Genomic DNA, 16,753 nt, shown 5'->3' with positions numbered 1-16,753 from the left:
ATATTTCCAAGTTTGCTGATGACACAAAACTAGGTGGGATTGTGATTTGTGAGGAGGATGTAAAGACGCTGCAAGAAAATTTAGATAGGTTGAGTGAGTGGGCAAACAATTGGCAGATGCAGTATAACGTGGATAAATGTGAAGTTATCTACTTTGGTAGGAAAAACATAAGGACAAAGTATTATTGAAATGGTGATGGCTTGGGAAGTGTTGATGTACAGAGGAGCCTGGGTGTCCTTGTACACCAGTCATTGAAAGCAAACATGCAGGTGTAGCAAGCAGTTAGGTAGGCAAATACTATGTTGGTCTTCATTGCAAGAGGATTTGAGTGCAGGAGCAAGATGTCTTACTACAGTTATACATAGAAACATAGAAAATAGGAGCAGGAGTAGGCCATTCGGCCCTTCGAGCCTGCACCACCATTCAATAAGATCATGGCTGATCATTCACCTCAGTACCCCTTTCCTGCTTTCTCTCCATACCCCTTGATCCCTTTAGCCGTAAGGGTCATATCTAACTCCCTCTTGAATATATCCAATGAACTGGCATCAACAACTCTCTGCGGTAGGGAATTCCACAGGTTAACAACATCGGGAACGTTCTTCCTGCATCTAACCTGTCCAGTCCTGTCAGAATTTTATATGTTTCTATGAGATCCCCTCTCATCCTTCTAAACTCCATTGAATAAAGGCCCAGTCGATCCAGTCTCTCCTCGGATGTCAGACCAGCCATCCCGGGAATCAATTTGGTGAACCTTCACTGTACTCCCTCAATAGCAAGAACATCCTTCCTCAGATTAGGAGACGAAAACTGAACACAATATTCCAGGTGAGGCCTCACCAAAGTCCTGTACAACTGCAGTAAGATCTCCCTGCTCCTATACTCAAATCCCCTAGCTATGAAGGCCAACATACCATTTGCCGTTTTCACCACCTGCTGTACCTGCAAGTCAACTTTCAATGACTGATGTACCATGACACCCAGGTCTTGTTGCACCTCCCCTTTTCCTAATCTGTCGCCATTCAGATAATATTCTGCCTTTGTGTTTTTGCCCCCAAAGTGGATATCCTCACATTTATCCACATTATACTGCATCTGCCATGCATTAGCCCATTCACCTAACCTGTCCAAGTCACTCTGCAGCCTCTTAGCGTCCTCCTCACAGCTCACACCGCCACCCAGTTTAGTGTCATCTGCAAACTTGGAGATATTACACTCAATTCCTTCATCCAAATCATTAGTGTATATTGTAAAGAGCTGGGGTCTCAGCACTGACCCCTGCGGCACTCCACTAGTCACTGCCTGCCATTCTGAAAAGGACCCATTTATCCCGATTCTCTGCTTCCTATCTGCCAACCAGTTCTCTATCCATGTCAGTACATACCCCCCCAATAGCATGTGCTTTAATTTTGCACACCAATCTCTTGTGTGCAATCTTGTCAAAAGCCTTTTGAAAGTCCAAATACACAGTTATACATAGAAACCACTGGTTCTCCCTTGTCTACTCTACTAGTTACATCCTTCTCAGGATGCTGAGGCTTTCAGGAACCGCAAGGGATTCCACTCCCTGAATGTCCAAGTGGTTGTTGACCACCCGCAAATTAGTGAATGCTCAATTTCCGGGCAGCATCCATGATGCTCACATCCTGCGTGAGAGCACTGTATCTGACTTGTTTAACAATCAGCCACAAGGTCATTGCTGGATTCTTGGTGACAAAGGATATGGCCTCGCCACCTGACTGAAGACCCCCCTGCGTGACACCCAAACCGAGGCCGAGAGTCGATACAATGAGAGCCACAGAGCAACTCGCAATATTCACGAAGGAGGACACAAACAACCTTCCGGTTATAAAAGGGGTCGGGGGGTCTAGTAAGGAGGAGGAACTGAGGGAAATCCTTATTAGCCGGGAAATTGTGTTGGGGAAATTGATGGGATTGAAGGCCGATAAATCCCCAGGGCCTGATGGACTGCATCCCAGAGTACTTAAGGAGGTGGCCTTGGAAATAGTGGATGCATTGACAGTCATTTTCCAACATTCCATTGACTCTGGATCAGTTCCTATAGAGTGGAGGGTAGCCAATGTAACCCCACTTTTTAAAAAAGGAGGGAGAGAGAAAACAGGGAATTATAGACCGGTCAGCCTGACATCAGTAGTGGGTAAAATGATGGAATCAATTATTAAGGATGTCATAGCAGTGCATTTGGAAAGAGGTGACATGATAGGTCCAAGTCAGGATGGATTTGTGAAAGGGAAATCATGCTTGACAAATCTTCTGGAATTTTTTGAGGATGTTTCCAGTAGAGTGGACAAGGGAGAACCAGTTGATGTGGTATATTTGGACTTTCAGAAGGCGTTCGACAAGGTCCCACACAAGAGATTGATGTGCAAAGTTAAAGCACATGGGATTGGGGGTAGTGTGCTGACGTGGATTGAGAACTGGTTGTCAGACAGGAAGCAAAGAGTTGGAGTAAATGGGTACTTTTCAGAATGGCAGGCAGTGACTAGTGGGGTACCGCAAGGTTCTGTGCTGGGGCCCCAGCTGTTTACACTGTACATTAATGATTTAGATGAGGGGATTAAATGTAGTATCTCCAAATTTGCGGATGACACTAAGTTGGGTGACAGTGTGAGCTGCGAGGAGGATGCTGTGAGGCTGCAGAGCGACTTGGATAGGTTAGGTGAGTGGGCAAATGCATGGCAGATGAAGTATAATGTGGATAAATGTGAGGTTATCCACTTTAGTGGTAAAAACAGAGAGACAGACTATTATCTGAATGGTGACAGATTAGGAAAAGGGGAGGTGCAAAGAGACCTGGGTGTCATGGTACATCAGTCATTGAAGGTTGGCATGCAGGTGCAGCAGGCGGTTAAGAAAGCAAATGGCATGTTGGCCTTCATAGCAAGGGGATTTGAGTACAGGGGCAGGGAGGTGTTGCTACAGTTGTACAGGGCATTGGTGAGGCCACACCTGGAGTATTGTGTACAGTTTTGGTCTCCTAACCTGAGGAAGGACATTCTTGCTATTGAGGGAGTGCAGCGAAGGTTCACCAGACTGATTCCCGGGATAGCGGGACTGACCTATCAAGAAAGACTGGATCAACTGGGCTTGTATTCACTGGAGTTCAGAAGAATGAGAGGGGACCTCATAGAAACATTTAAAATTCTGACGGGGTTAGACAGGTTAGATGCAGGAAGAATGTTCCCAATGTTGGGGAAGTCCAGAACCAGAGGTCACAGTCTAAGGATAAGGGGTAAGCCATTTAGGACCGAGATGCGGAGGAACTTCTTCACCCAGAGAGTGGTGAACCTGTGGAATTCTCTACCACAGAAAGTTGTTGAGGCCAATTCACTAAATATATTCAAAAAGGAGTTAGATGAGGTCCTTACTACTAGGGGGATCAAGGGGTATGGCGAGAAAGCAGGAATGGGGTACTGAAGTTGAATGTTCAGCCATGAACTCATTGAATGGCGGTGCAGGCTAGAAGGGCCGAATGGCCTACTCCTGCACCTATTTTCTATGTTTCTATGTTTCTAATATCATGGAGAAAACCATTGGAGTGCTGAAGCAGCGCTTTAGATGCCTCGACCACTCAGGAGGCGAGCTCCAATACCACCCTGAGCAGGTAGCTCAATTCGTGATTGTGTGCTCCGTGCTGCACAACTTGGCTATCAGGAAGGAACAAGAATTGCCTGAAAAGTCTGACAGTCCACCTCACCAGAGAGAGGAAGAGGAGGACGAGGAGGCGGACACTGATATCGGCCCAGACAATCAGGCTGATGCTCTGTAGACCGCATGAAAGGGCCCATGGTGGCATGATAGCTGCAAGAGCCTTATGTCAGGAGCTCATCAATAATCGCTTTGCCTGAAAGAACATGTTATTTACAAGGTTGACATACTGCTGGGTGTGCAGGTCATACATTAATGATGGGCATCACCTTGGTGACAGTTAAAGTTTAAGTTGATTGAAGTTAAGTGTGATTATATCCTTTGATGTTAAGGAATCACCAGCATGTAACAGTGCAGCTATCTGAGCCAATGTGCTACAAGGTTTTGTTAAATAAAAAATATTTAAACCGAACGTTAGTCTGGATTCATCAGTATTTCTGTACAAATCAACCCCTTCTCCTCCCTACCTCTACCCCTTCCCCTTCCCCTCCTGACTCCAAGCTGCCTGGCCGAGGAGGTCCTCAGGCGATGCTTCATTGGGAGAGGGGGAGGGGGGGGGCTGACGGCCAAAGCGCTGCTTGGACGGATATAGGAAAGGACGGTCCTGAGGTGGGAACGTGCTCCAAGCCAGAAGCAAGATGTTGCTGCTGGCTCTCATATGTGGTTGGGGGGTGCATCACCTTGGGGTGCAGTGCGGCGCTCCGGGACCATTGGGAGCCCTTTGCCACCAGTGTTCCTGGTTACCAGCTCCAGGGCCTCCTCCATCCCTTCCATGTTATATCTTATTTGTTGGACAAAAACTCGGTGCCAACTATGTTCTTGGTGCTTAGTAGGCTTTTTGCTACTGATGAATCTCCGTTGTGCCTCCCACAAGAGCCTAACAAGCACACACCACAGCCACTGGTGACTGGTAAGTAGTTTTTCGTTTTGCTCTTCTATATCAGCGAGTAACTTTTAGCACTGTCGTTGCCAATTTAAGTTAATCTAAGGGTTAAGTCATGGCAGGCGAGCTCAGACGAGTGTTATGCTCCTCCTGTACTATGTGGGAAATCAGGGACGCCTCCGGTGTCCCTGACAACTACGTGTGCGGGAAGTGTATCCACCTCCAGCTCCTGATGGTCCGCGTTGTGGAATTGCAGCTGAGGGTGGATTCACTCTGGAGCATCCACGATGCTGAGAATGACGCGAGTAGCACGTGTAGCGAGTTGGTCTTAGCGCAGGTGAAGGGTCCACATCCAGTTAGGGAATGGAAGACCAGCAGGAAGAGCAGTGCAAGGAAGGTAGTGCAGGGGTCCACTGCGGTCATCCCCCTGCAAAACAGATACACTGCTTTGAGTACTGTTGAGGGGGATGACTCATCAGGGGAGGGCAGCAGCAGCCAAGTTCATGGCACCGTGGCGGGCTCTGCTGCACAGGAGGGCAGGAAAAAGAATGGGAGAGCGATAGTGATAGGGGATTCAATTGTAAGGGGAATAGATAGGTGTTTCTGCGGCCGCAACTGAAACTCCAGGATGGTATGTTGTCTCCCTGGTTCAAGGGTCAAGGATGTCTCGGAGCGGGTGCAGGACATTCTGAAATGGGAGGGTGAACAGCCAGTTGTTGTGGTGCACATTGGTATCAACGATATAGGTAAAAAAAAGGGATGAGGTCCTATGAGATGAATTTAAGGAGCTAGGAGCTAAATTAAAACATAGGACCTCAAACGTAGTAATCTCAGGATTGCTACCAGTGCCACATGCTAGTCAGAGTAGGAATCGCAGGATAGCTCAGATGAATACGTGGCTTGAGCAGTGGTGCAGCAGGGAGGGATTCAAATTCCTGGAGCATTGGAACCGGTTCTGGGGGAGGTGGGACTAGTACAAACCAGACGGTCTGCACCTGGGCAGGACCGGAACCAATGTCTGAGGGGGAGTGTTTGCTAGTGCTGTTGTGGGGGAGTTAAACTAATATGGCAGGGGGATGGGAACCAATGCAGGGAGACAGAGGGAAACAAAATGGAGACAAAAGCAAAAGACAGAAAGGAGATGAGTAAAAGTGGAGGGCAGAGAAACCCAAGGCAAAAAACAAAAAGGGCCACTGTACAGCAAAATTCTAAAGGGTCAAAGTGTAATAAAAAGGCAAGCATGAAAGCTCGATGCCTCAATGCAAGGAGTATTCGGAACCCAGGAGAGGGCTGTGAGCTAGTTAGAGTGGGTGCGAGCTCAGATAAACAGGACCCCAAGAAAGAATGCAAAAGGCAGGAGGCAACAGAGCAGAGTAGCACTGGGGTAAGTGTAAACCACAAGGTGATAGGAAGGGACAATATGTATGAATATAAAGGGGCTGCAGGAGGGGACAAAACTAAAAGTCATGGTTTAAAAACTAGTATTAAAACACTCTACCTAAACACACGCAGCATTCGAAATAAAGTAAATGAGTTGATGGCACAAATCATTACAAATGGGTATGCTTTGGTGGCCATTACAGAAACGTGGTTGCAGGGTGGCCAAGACTGGGAATTAAACATGCGGGGGTATCTGACAATTCGGAAAGATAGACAAGAAGGGAAAGGAGGTGGGGTAGCTCTGTTAATAAAGGATGATATCAGGGCAGTTGTGAGAGACGATATTGGCTCGAATGAACAAAATGTTGAATCATTTGGGTGGAGATTAGAGATGGTAAGGGGAAAAGGTCACTGGTGGGCATAGTTTATAGGCCCCCAAATAATAACTTCACGGTGGGGCGGGCAATAATCAAGGGAATAATGGAGGCATGTGAAAAAGGAACGGCAGTAATCATGGGGGATTTTAACCTACATATCGATTCGTCAAACCAAATCGCACGGGGTAGCCTGGAGGAGGAATTCATAGAATGCATACGGGATTGTTTCTTAGAACAGTATGTTACAGAACCTACAAGGGAGCAAGCTATCTTGGATCCTGTGTAATGAGACAGGAATAATAAACGATCTCCTAGTAAAAGATCCTCTCGGAATGAGTGATCACAGTATGGTTCAATTTGTAATACAGATTGAGGGTGAGGAAGTAGTGTCTCAAACGAGCATACTATGCTTAAACAAAGGGGACTACAGTGGGATGAGGGCAGAGTTGGCTAAAGTAGACTGGAAACACAGACTAAACGGTGGCACAATTGAGGAACAGTGGAGGATTTTTAAGGAGCTCTTTCATAGTGCTCAACAAAAATATATTCCAGTGAAAAAGAAGGGCGGTAAGAGAAGGGATAACCAGCCGTGGATAACCAAGGAAATAAAAGAGAGTATCAAATTAAAAACCAATGCATATAAGGTGGCCAAGGTTAGTGGGAAACTAGCAGATTGGGAAAATTTTAAACGACAGCAAAGAATGACTAAGAAAGCAATAAAGAAAGGAAAGATAGATTATGAAAGTAAACTTGCGCAAAACATAACAACAGATAGTAAAAGCTTTTACCAATATATAAAACGGAAAAGAGTGACTAAAATAAATGTTGGTCCCTTAGAAGATGAGAAGGGGGATTTAATAATGGGAAATGTGGAAATGGCTGAGACCTTAAACAATTATTTTGCTTCGGTCTTCACAGTGGAAGACACAAAATCCATGCCAAAAATTGCTGGTCACGGGAATGTGGGAAGGGAGGACCTTGAGATAATCACTATCACTAGGGGGGTAGTGCTGGACAGGCTAATGAGACTCAAGGTAGACAAGTCCCCTGGTCCTGATGAAATGCATCCCAGGGTATTAAAAGAGATGGCGGAAGTTATAGCAGATGCATTCGTTATAATCTACCAAAATTCTCTGGACTCTGGGGAGGTACGAGCAGATTGGAAAGCAGCTAATGTAACGCCTCTGTTTAAAAAAGAGGGCAGACAAAAGGCAGGTAACTATAGGCCGGTTAGTTTAACATCTGTAGTGGAGAAAATGCTTGAAGCTATCATTAAAGAAGAAATAGCGGGACATCTAGATAGGAATAGTGCAATCAAGCAGACGCAGCATGGATTCATGAAGGGGAAATCATGTTTAACTAATTTACTGGAATTCTTTGAGGATATAACGAGCATGGTGGATAGAGGTGCACTGATGGATGTGGTGTATTTAGATTTCCAAAAGGCATTCGATAAGTTGCCACACAAAAGGTTACTGCAGAAGATAAAAGGTACGCGGAGTCAGAGGAAATTATTAGCATGGATAGAGAATTGGCTAGCTAACAGAAAGCAGAGAGTTGGGATAAATGGGTCCTTTTCGGTTTGGAAATAGGTGGTTAGTGGTGTGCCACAGGGATCGGTGCTGGGACCACAACTGTTTACAATATACATAGATGACCTGGAAGAGGGGACAGAGTGTAGTGTAACAAAATTTGCAGATGACACAAAGATTCGTGGGAAAGTGGGTTGTGTAGAGGACACAGAGAGGCTGCAAAGAGATTTAGATAGGTTAAGCGAATGGGCTAAGGTTTGGCAGATGGAATACAATGTTGGAAAATGTGAGGTCATCCACCTTGGAAAAAAAACAGTAAAAGGGAATATTATTTGAATGGGGAGAAATTACAACATGCTGCGTTGCAGAGGGACCTGGGGGTCCTTGTGCATGAATCCCAAAAAGTTAGTTTGCAGGTGCAGCACGTAATCAGGAAGGCGAATGGAATGTTGGCCTTCATTGCGAGAGGGATGGAGTACAAAAGCAGGGAGGTCCTGCTGCAACTGTATAGGGTATTGGTGAGGCCGCACCTGGAGTACTGCGTGCAGTTTTGGTCACCTTTCTTAAGGAAGGATATACTAGCTTTGGAGGGAGTACAGAGACGATGCACTTGGCTGATTCCGGAGATGAGAGGGTTATCTTATGATGATAGATTGAGTAGGCTGGGTCTTTAATCGTTGGAGTTCAGAAGGATGAGGGGTGATCTTATAGAAACATTTAAAATCATGAAAGGGATAGACAAGATAGAGGCAGAGAGGTTGTTTCCACTGGTCGGGGAGACTAGAACTAGGGGGCACAGCTTCAAAATACGGGGGAGCCAATTTAAAACCGAGTTGAGAAGGAATTTCTTCTCCCAGAGGGTTGTGAATTTGTGGAATTCTCTGCCCAAGGAAGCAGTTGAGGCTAGCTCATTGTAGGTATTCAAATCACAGATAGATATATTTTTAACCAATAAGGGTTACGGGGAGCGGGCGGGTAAGTGGAGCTGAGTCCACGGCCAGATCAGCCATGATCTTGTTGAATGGCGGAGCAGGCTCGAGGGGCTAGATGGCCTACTCCTGTTCCTAATTCCTATGTTCTTATGTTCTTATGTTCACACACGCTTTCAGTGCCTCTGAGCACCCTCACTCTCTGTCTCCTCTTCTGTGCATGTCATGATGACCCTTGACCTCCTGAATCGCGGGAATTGAGCATTGCCATGATGTTGCTAAGGACGGCCACACTTTATGCAGAAGGTCAAAATAATTTAACGCTACCCCATTTGATATCGCTCACAGTAATGCCTATCTTCAAAAATGGAAACTAGGCGAGAAGCCGACGATCTGAAAACCCTTTTTTAATGCCCATGCTGGAAATAATGCCCATTTTGGGGCGATAAGCACAAAAGTGGAGGTTCTAGTCCTATGTTTCTAAACAATTAGGTAGGCAAAGAGGAACAATGAAATGAAATCAGCCAAAAACATAAAACAAAATAGTAAAATATTTTACACGCACATCAATAAAAAAAAGGAAGGTTGGGAGGGACATTAAGGGTTAGACAGGATAATACCACAGGTAACGATAGAGAAATGGCAGAAATATTCAATAATTATTTTGCTTCAGTATTTACCAAGGAGATTGAACAGGTGGACGTGACAGTGGATGATGAGGTTAGTAATGAGATAAGTACATTTAAAATAAAAAGAGGCGATATATTAAATAGACTAATCAAACTCAAAGAGGAATAAAACCCTGGTCTGGATGTATTGCATCCATGCATTTTAAAAGAATTTAGGGAAGAGATAGCAGAGGCATTACTACATATATTTAATAATTTGTTCGAATAAGGTGTAGTGCCAGAGGACTGGTGAATAGCTAATGTAATATCTATATTAAAGAAGGGGGACAGAACATCTCCAGGGAATTATAGACCAGTCAGCTTAACATCAGTGGCAGGAAAAATAATGGAATCCCCACTAAAGGAGAAAATAGAAGAACATCTAGAAACCAAAAATATAATAATGAATAGTCAGCATGGATTTCAAAAGGGAAAGTCTTGCTTGACCAACCACATTTAATTTTTTTTTGTAGAGGTAACAGAGAGAGTAGGCAATGGTAATGCAATTTATCTAGATTTTCAAAAGGCCTTTGACAAGGTACTGATGAGCAAGGTCAGAGAATGCAGAGTCAGGGGACAAGTAGCAGAATGGATAGTTAGCTAGCTTCAAGACAGTAAGCAAAGAGTAGGGGTAAAAGGTAGTTATTGACAATTGCAGAAGGTGGATAGTGGTGTTCCACAAGGATCAGTGCTGGGACTACTGTTGTTCACAATTTATTTTAACAATTTATACTTTGGAATCAAAAACACCCTTTCTAAATTTGCGGATGACACCAAATTTTGGGGGCGATAGTCAATACTGAGGAGGACTGCAACAAATTACAGGAGGACAGTAATAAACTTGCAGAAATAGGCATATAATTGTCAAATGAAGTGCAACACAGATAAACATTTTGGTAGGAAGAATAGGGAGGTCACTTATTACTTGGAGGGTGAGAGTTTAGGCGGGGTAGAGGAACAAATGGATCTCGGGGTACAAATACATAAATCGCTAAAAGTTGCAACACAGGTTAGCAAGGCTGTAAAAAAAGAAAACTAAGCACTAGGGTTTATTTCTAGAGGTATAGAATTGTAAAGTAGGGAAGTTATGCAAAACCTATATCAAACCTTGGTTAGACCACACTTAGAGTACTGCGTACAGTTCTGGTCGCCATATTATAAAAAGGATATAGAAGCACTGGAGAGCGTGCAGAGAAGATTTACATGGATCATTGCAGAAATGCAAGGGTATATATATATCAGGAAAGGATGAACAGGCTGAGTCTCTTTTCTCTTGAAAAAAGAATGCTGAGAGCTGACCGAATAGAAGTCTTGGGAAAGAGCTTAACTAGAGGTCATCAATATAAGATAGTCACCAAGAAATCCAATAGGGAATTCAGAAGAAAATTCTTTACCCAAAGAGTGGTGAGAAAGTGGAACACGCTACCACAGGGAGTGGTTGAAGCAAATAGTATAGATGCATTTATGGGAAGGCTATGAGGAAGAAGGGAATAGAGGGTTATACTGATAGATTTAGATGACGAAAGATGGGAGGAGGCTCAAGTGGAGCATAAATGTCGGCATGGACTGGTTAGGCCGAACTGTTTGTGTCGTATATCCTATGTAATCCTTTATAATGGATGTCAGGAGGGTAGGTTGTCTACTGCTCATGTAGGCAGGAGGAGGAATGCAAATATGGGAACAGTGAAAGAAATCCACATTTCCAGACTCAACTTTTCAATGCTCTCCTGGTCAGCTTTCGTAAACTTGACCTCATCCAAAATTATGTTACCCGTTGCCTAACTCACACCAAGTCCTATTCACCCATCACTACCCATGATTTACTTTGACACCTGGTCCACTAATGACTCGATTTTAAAATTCTCATCCATATATAAGTCCCTCCATGACCTCGCCTCTCATTATCTCTGTAGCCTCCTCCAGCAAAACAACCCTCCAAGAACACTGTGCTCCTCTAACTCTGGCCTCTTGTGCATTCCCCACTTCCTTCACCCCAACATTGGCAGCCATGCATTCAATCGTCTAAGCCGTAATCTCCTAAATTCCTTCCCTAAACCTCTACTTCGTTCTCTCCTCATTTAAGATGCTCCATAAAACCTACCTATTTGATGATGGTCTTAGTCACCCCTCCTAATATCTCCTTTGGCTTAGTGTCAATGTCTGTCTCATTACGCTTCTGTGAATCAAATACATACACATATGGAATTTGCTTAGCTTATGTACATATATATATATATATATATATATACACACACACAAACTAAGCAAACTTCAATTTTCTTATATGGAAACATTTAATCCTCTTGTTCTGTGAAAACCAACACTCAGTGGCATTGATGATGGGCATCCAAATTTTGAGCATTCCCCTTTAGTGTTACATAGAAACATAGAAACATAGAAAATAGGTGCAGGAGTAGGCCATTCGGCCCTTCGAGCCTGCACCACCATTCAATAAGATCATGGCTGATCATTCCCTCAGTACTTCATTCCTGCTTTCTCTCCATACCCCTTGATCCCCTTAGCCGTAAGGGCCATATCTAACTCCCTCTTGAATATATCCAATGAACTGGCATCAACAACTCTCTGCGGCAGGGAATTCCACAGTTTTACAACTCTCTGAGTGAAGAAGTTTCTCCTCATCTCAGTACTAAATGGCCTACCCCTTATCCTAAGACTGTTCTGGACTTCCCCAACATCGGGAACATTCTACCCGCATCTAACCTGTCCCGTCCCATCAGAATCTTATATGTTTCCATGAGATCCCCTCTCATCCTTCTAAACTCCAATGTATAAAGGCCCAGTTGATCCAGTATCTCCTCATATGCCAGTCCTGCCATCCCGGGAATCAGTCTGGTGAACCTTCGCTGCACTCCCTCAATAGCAAGAACGTCCTTCCTCAGATTAGGAGACCAAAACTGCACACAATAAGGCCCTGTACAACTGTACTAACACCTACCTGCCCCTATACTCAAATCCCCTAGCTATGAAGGCTAACATACCATTTGCCTTCTTCACCGCCTGCTGTACCTGTATGCCAACTTTCAATGACTGATGAACCATGACACCCAGGTCTCGTTGCACCTCCTCTTTTCCTAATCTGCCGCCATTCAGATAATATTCTGTCTTCGTGTTTTTGCCCCCAAAGTGGATAACCTCACATTTATCCACATTATACTGCATCTGCCATGCATTTGCCCACTCACCTAACCTGTCCAAGTCACCCTGTAGCCTTTTAGCATCCTCCTCACAGCTCACACCGCCACCCAGTTTAGTGTCATCTGCGAACTTGGAGATATTACACTCAATTCCTTCATCCAAATTATTGATGTATATTGTAAAGAGTTGGGGTCCCAGCACTGAGCCCTGCGGCACTCCACTAGTCACTGCCTGCCATTCTGAAAAGGACCCGCTTATCCCGACTCTCTGCTTCCTGTCTGCCAACATGTTCTCTATCCACGTCAGTATATTATCCCCAATACCATGTGCTTTGATTTTGCACACCAATCTCTTGTGCGGGACCTTGTCAAAAGCCTTTTGAAATTCCAAATACACCACATCCACTGGTTCTCCCTTGTCACTCTACTAGTTACATTATCAAAAAATTCCAGAAGATTTGTCAAGCATGATTTCCCTTTCATAAATCCATGCTGACTTGGACCGATCCTGTCACTGCTTTCCAAATGCATTGCTATTTCATCTTTAATAATTGATTATAACATTTTCCCCACTACTGATATCAGGCTAACAACTCTAATTTACTTAACCAGAAGAGAGAGAGAGAGACAGAGAAGACTTCAGGAGGACATCAACAGACTGGTGAAATGGGCGGAGACGTGGCAGATGAAACTTAACACAGAAAAGTGTAAAGTGAAGCATTTTATAGAAAGAGTGAGGAGAGGACATATAAACTAAATGGTACAATCCTAAAGGGGGTACATGCACAGAGAAACCTGGAAATATGTGTGCCTAAATCGTTGAAAGTGGGAGGGCAGGTTGAGAAAGCAGTTAAAAAGGCTTACGGGGTCCTGGGATTCATAAATAGAGATACAGAGTATAAATGTGTGGTAATTATGATGAACCTGTATAAAACACTGGTCCGGCCCCAACTGGAGTACTGTGTCAAATTCTGGGCATCAAACTTTAAGAAGAATGTGAAACATAGAAACATAGAAAATAGGTGCAGGAGTAGGCCATTCGGCCCTTTGAGCCTGCACCGCCATTCAATGAGTTCATGGCTGAACATGCAACTTCAGTACCCCATTCCTGCTTTCTCACCATACCTCTTGATCCCTCTAGTAGTAAGGACTACATCTAACTCCTTTTTGAATATATTTAGTGAATTGGCCTCAACAACTTCCTGTGGTAGAGAATTCCACAGGTTCACCACTCTCTAGGTGAAGAAGTTTCTCCTCATCTCGGTCCTAAGTGGCTTACCTCTTATCCTTAGACTGTGACCCCTGGTTCTGGACATCCCCAACATTGGGAACATTCTTCCTGTATCTAACCTGTCTAACCCCGTCAGAATTTTAAATGTTTCTATGAGGTCCCCTCTCATTCTTCTGAACTCCAGTGAATACAAGCCAAGTTGATCCAGTCTTTCTTGATAGGTCAGTCCCACCATCCCGGGAATCAGTCTGGTGAACCTTCACTGCACTCCCTCAATCGCAAGAACGTCCTTCCTCAAGTTAGGAGACCAAAACTGTACACAATACTCCAGGTGTGGCCTCACCAAGGCCCTGTACAACTGTAGTAACACCTCCCTGCCCCTGGACTCAAATCCCCTCGCTATGAAGGCCAACATGCCATTTGCTTTCTTCACCGCCTGCTGTACCTGCATGCCAACCTTCAATGACTGATGTACCATGACACCCAGGTCTCGTTGCACCTCCCCTTTTCCTAATCTGTCACCATTCAGATAATAGTCTGTCTCTCTGTTTTTACCACCAAAGTGGATAACCTCACATTTATCCACATTATCCTTCATCTGCCATGCATTTGCCCACTCACCTAACCTATCCAAGTCACTCTGCAGCCTCATAGCATCCTCCTCGCAGCTCACACTGCCACCCAACTTAGTGTCATCCGCAAATTTGCAGATAATCCCCTCGTCTAAATCATTAATGTACAATGTAAGCAGCTGGGGCCCCAGCACAGAACCATTAGTCACTGCCTGCCATTCTGAAAAGTACCCATTTACTCCCACTCTTTGCTTCCTGTCTGCCAACCAGTTCTCAATCCACATCAGCACACTACCCCCAATCCCATGTGCTTTAACTTTGCACATTAATCTCTTGTGTGGGACTTTGTCGAAAGCCTTCTGAAAGTCCAAATACACCACATCAACTGGTTCTCCCTTGTCCACTCTACTGGAAACATCCTCAAAAAATTCCAGAAGATTTGTCAAGCATGATTTCCCTTTCACAAATCCATGCTGACTTGGACCTATCATGTCACCTCTTTCCAAATGCGCTGCTATGACATCCTTAATAATTGATTCAATCCCATCAATTTCCCCAACACAATTTCCCGACTAATAAGGATTTCCCTCAGTTCCTCCTTCTTACTAGACCCTCTGACCACTTTTATATCCGGAAGGTTGTTTGTGTCCTCCTTAGTGAATACCGAACCAAAGTACTTGTTCAATTGGTCTGCCATTTCTTTGTTCCCAGTTATGACTTCCCCTGATTCTGACTGCAGGGGACCTACGTTTGCAGGGGCCGTAGAGAAGGTGCAGAAAAGATTTACGAGAATGATTCCAGGAATGAGGGACATCAGTTATGTGGATACACTGGAAAAGCTGGAGTTGTTCTCCTTGGAGCAAAGAAGATTGAACGGAGATTTGATAGAAGTGTTCAAAATCATGAGGGGTCTGGACAGAATAGATAGATAGAAATTTTTCCTATTAGCAGAAGGACACAGATTTAAGGTGATTGGCCAAAGAACCAAAGGCGACACAAGAAAAAGCTTTTTTATGCAGCGAGTGGTTAAGAGCTGGAATGCACTGCCTGAAAGCGTGGTGGAGGCAGATTCAATCTTACCTTTCAAAAGGGAGCTGGATAATTATCTGAAGGGAAAAAAAATTGCAGGGCTACAGGAAAAGGACGGGGGTGTGGGATGAGCTGAGTTGGCACGGGTTGATGGACCGAATGTGATTCTATGGGCCGGAGTTTGGTGAAACCTAAGTTCCGCCCACGTACCGTCGAAAGGACTGCTAAGATCCTGACGGTACTTTGAGCAGAAGTTTGGTGGAAAAATGTGGAGAGAAACCACCCAGCAGAAAAAATGGGCCTTACATGCCGATTCTGGACGGCAGTGGGTGGTAGGTTGCATTCTGGGCGGCAAATGCGATCCTCGGCAAAGTAATGCCTAGGATAGAGTCGTGCCCAGGGACACCAACATTAAAAAACACTACAAATCCTTCACAGAGGACCCCATCCACCAAAATCCTTGCAAAAGAAATAAAGAAAACAAATGCAGTCACCTTTTCTTGCAGGTTTTCATACTTACCGTTCAGGTAAGACCTGCCTCCATGAGCGGTCTCTTCTGCTGCTGGAGCGAAGGACCGCCCGGACCTATCTGGTGGTCTCAGCGGGCGGGAGGACTTTTGTTGGCGTTGTACGCCGGCGCACACCAGCGGACACTCCCCAGCGGTCTTCTTTCCCCGTTGGCATGAGGACCTGACCAAACTCATTCGGAGGGGAGAGCGCCCAGAAAGCATTGAGACCGCCGAGAAAACCCAGTGGCAGCCGACAGTTCGTCGACGAAACTCAGGCCCATTGATTCTAAGCACAAGCTGTTGGGATGTTGATCGCGCTCCCTCAAACAATCCTTTAACATGCAGTTTGCTTTCTTGAAGGTTTACAAGATGATAGTGGTTAGTGAGTTGAAAAAAAAAAGACAGTTAAGAGTTAAAAAAAATAAACCTTTATAAATGCTGACCTGATGTCGGGGCCGCCCCACAATGGAGGGAAACACAGCTCTGGGAGCATCGTCCCCTGCAAACCCAGCCTTGCACATCCCAGATCCATTATCCACAACCAGAGCTGCAATCTCATCATCCCCCATGGCTCAGAACCTGCTAGAAATCACTGCAGAGAGAGAGGGAAAATAACACATCACTACAGAGAGAAAACAGTAACTATTTTATATTTCCTATTCACAAATCCTCTTACCTGCTATAAGTAAAATCCAATGTTAAGTCTCTTGCACTCTGAGTGAGGATATTTATCAGTTTCTTGCCCTCCTCTCCTTAGCACTGCACAGGCTCCAGCTCATTGACATCACAGGGCAGGGGGTGGGAGTTAAAGATCTCCAC

The 16,753-nt window shown here is 44.8% G+C and overlaps 1 protein-coding gene across 3 annotated transcripts in view; it reads right to left on the bottom strand.

Annotated features, from left to right (window-relative positions):
• The window catches only part of LOC139276856 (actin, cytoplasmic 2-like), a 51,157-nt gene extending 34,654 nt beyond the window's left edge, over nt 1–16,503 (bottom strand). For 2 of the 3 annotated variants that reach the window (XM_070894857.1, XM_070894863.1), the window contains exon 1: nt 16,378–16,503. In XM_070894857.1, coding sequence (XP_070750958.1) covers nt 16,378–16,503 — 126 coding nt within the window. The remainder of the gene's footprint in view (nt 1–16,377) is intronic. The other variant, XM_070894871.1, reaches the window with a different exon arrangement.
• Between the last annotated feature and the right edge of the window lie 250 nt (nt 16,504–16,753).

Source organism: Pristiophorus japonicus, chromosome 1 (assembly GCF_044704955.1).
Source record: "Pristiophorus japonicus isolate sPriJap1 chromosome 1, sPriJap1.hap1, whole genome shotgun sequence".
Classification (NCBI taxonomy): Eukaryota; Metazoa; Chordata; class Chondrichthyes; family Pristiophoridae; genus Pristiophorus; species Pristiophorus japonicus.
The sequence above is the reverse complement of the archived record's forward strand: the minus strand, read 5'-3'. Positions and strand labels throughout refer to the sequence as shown.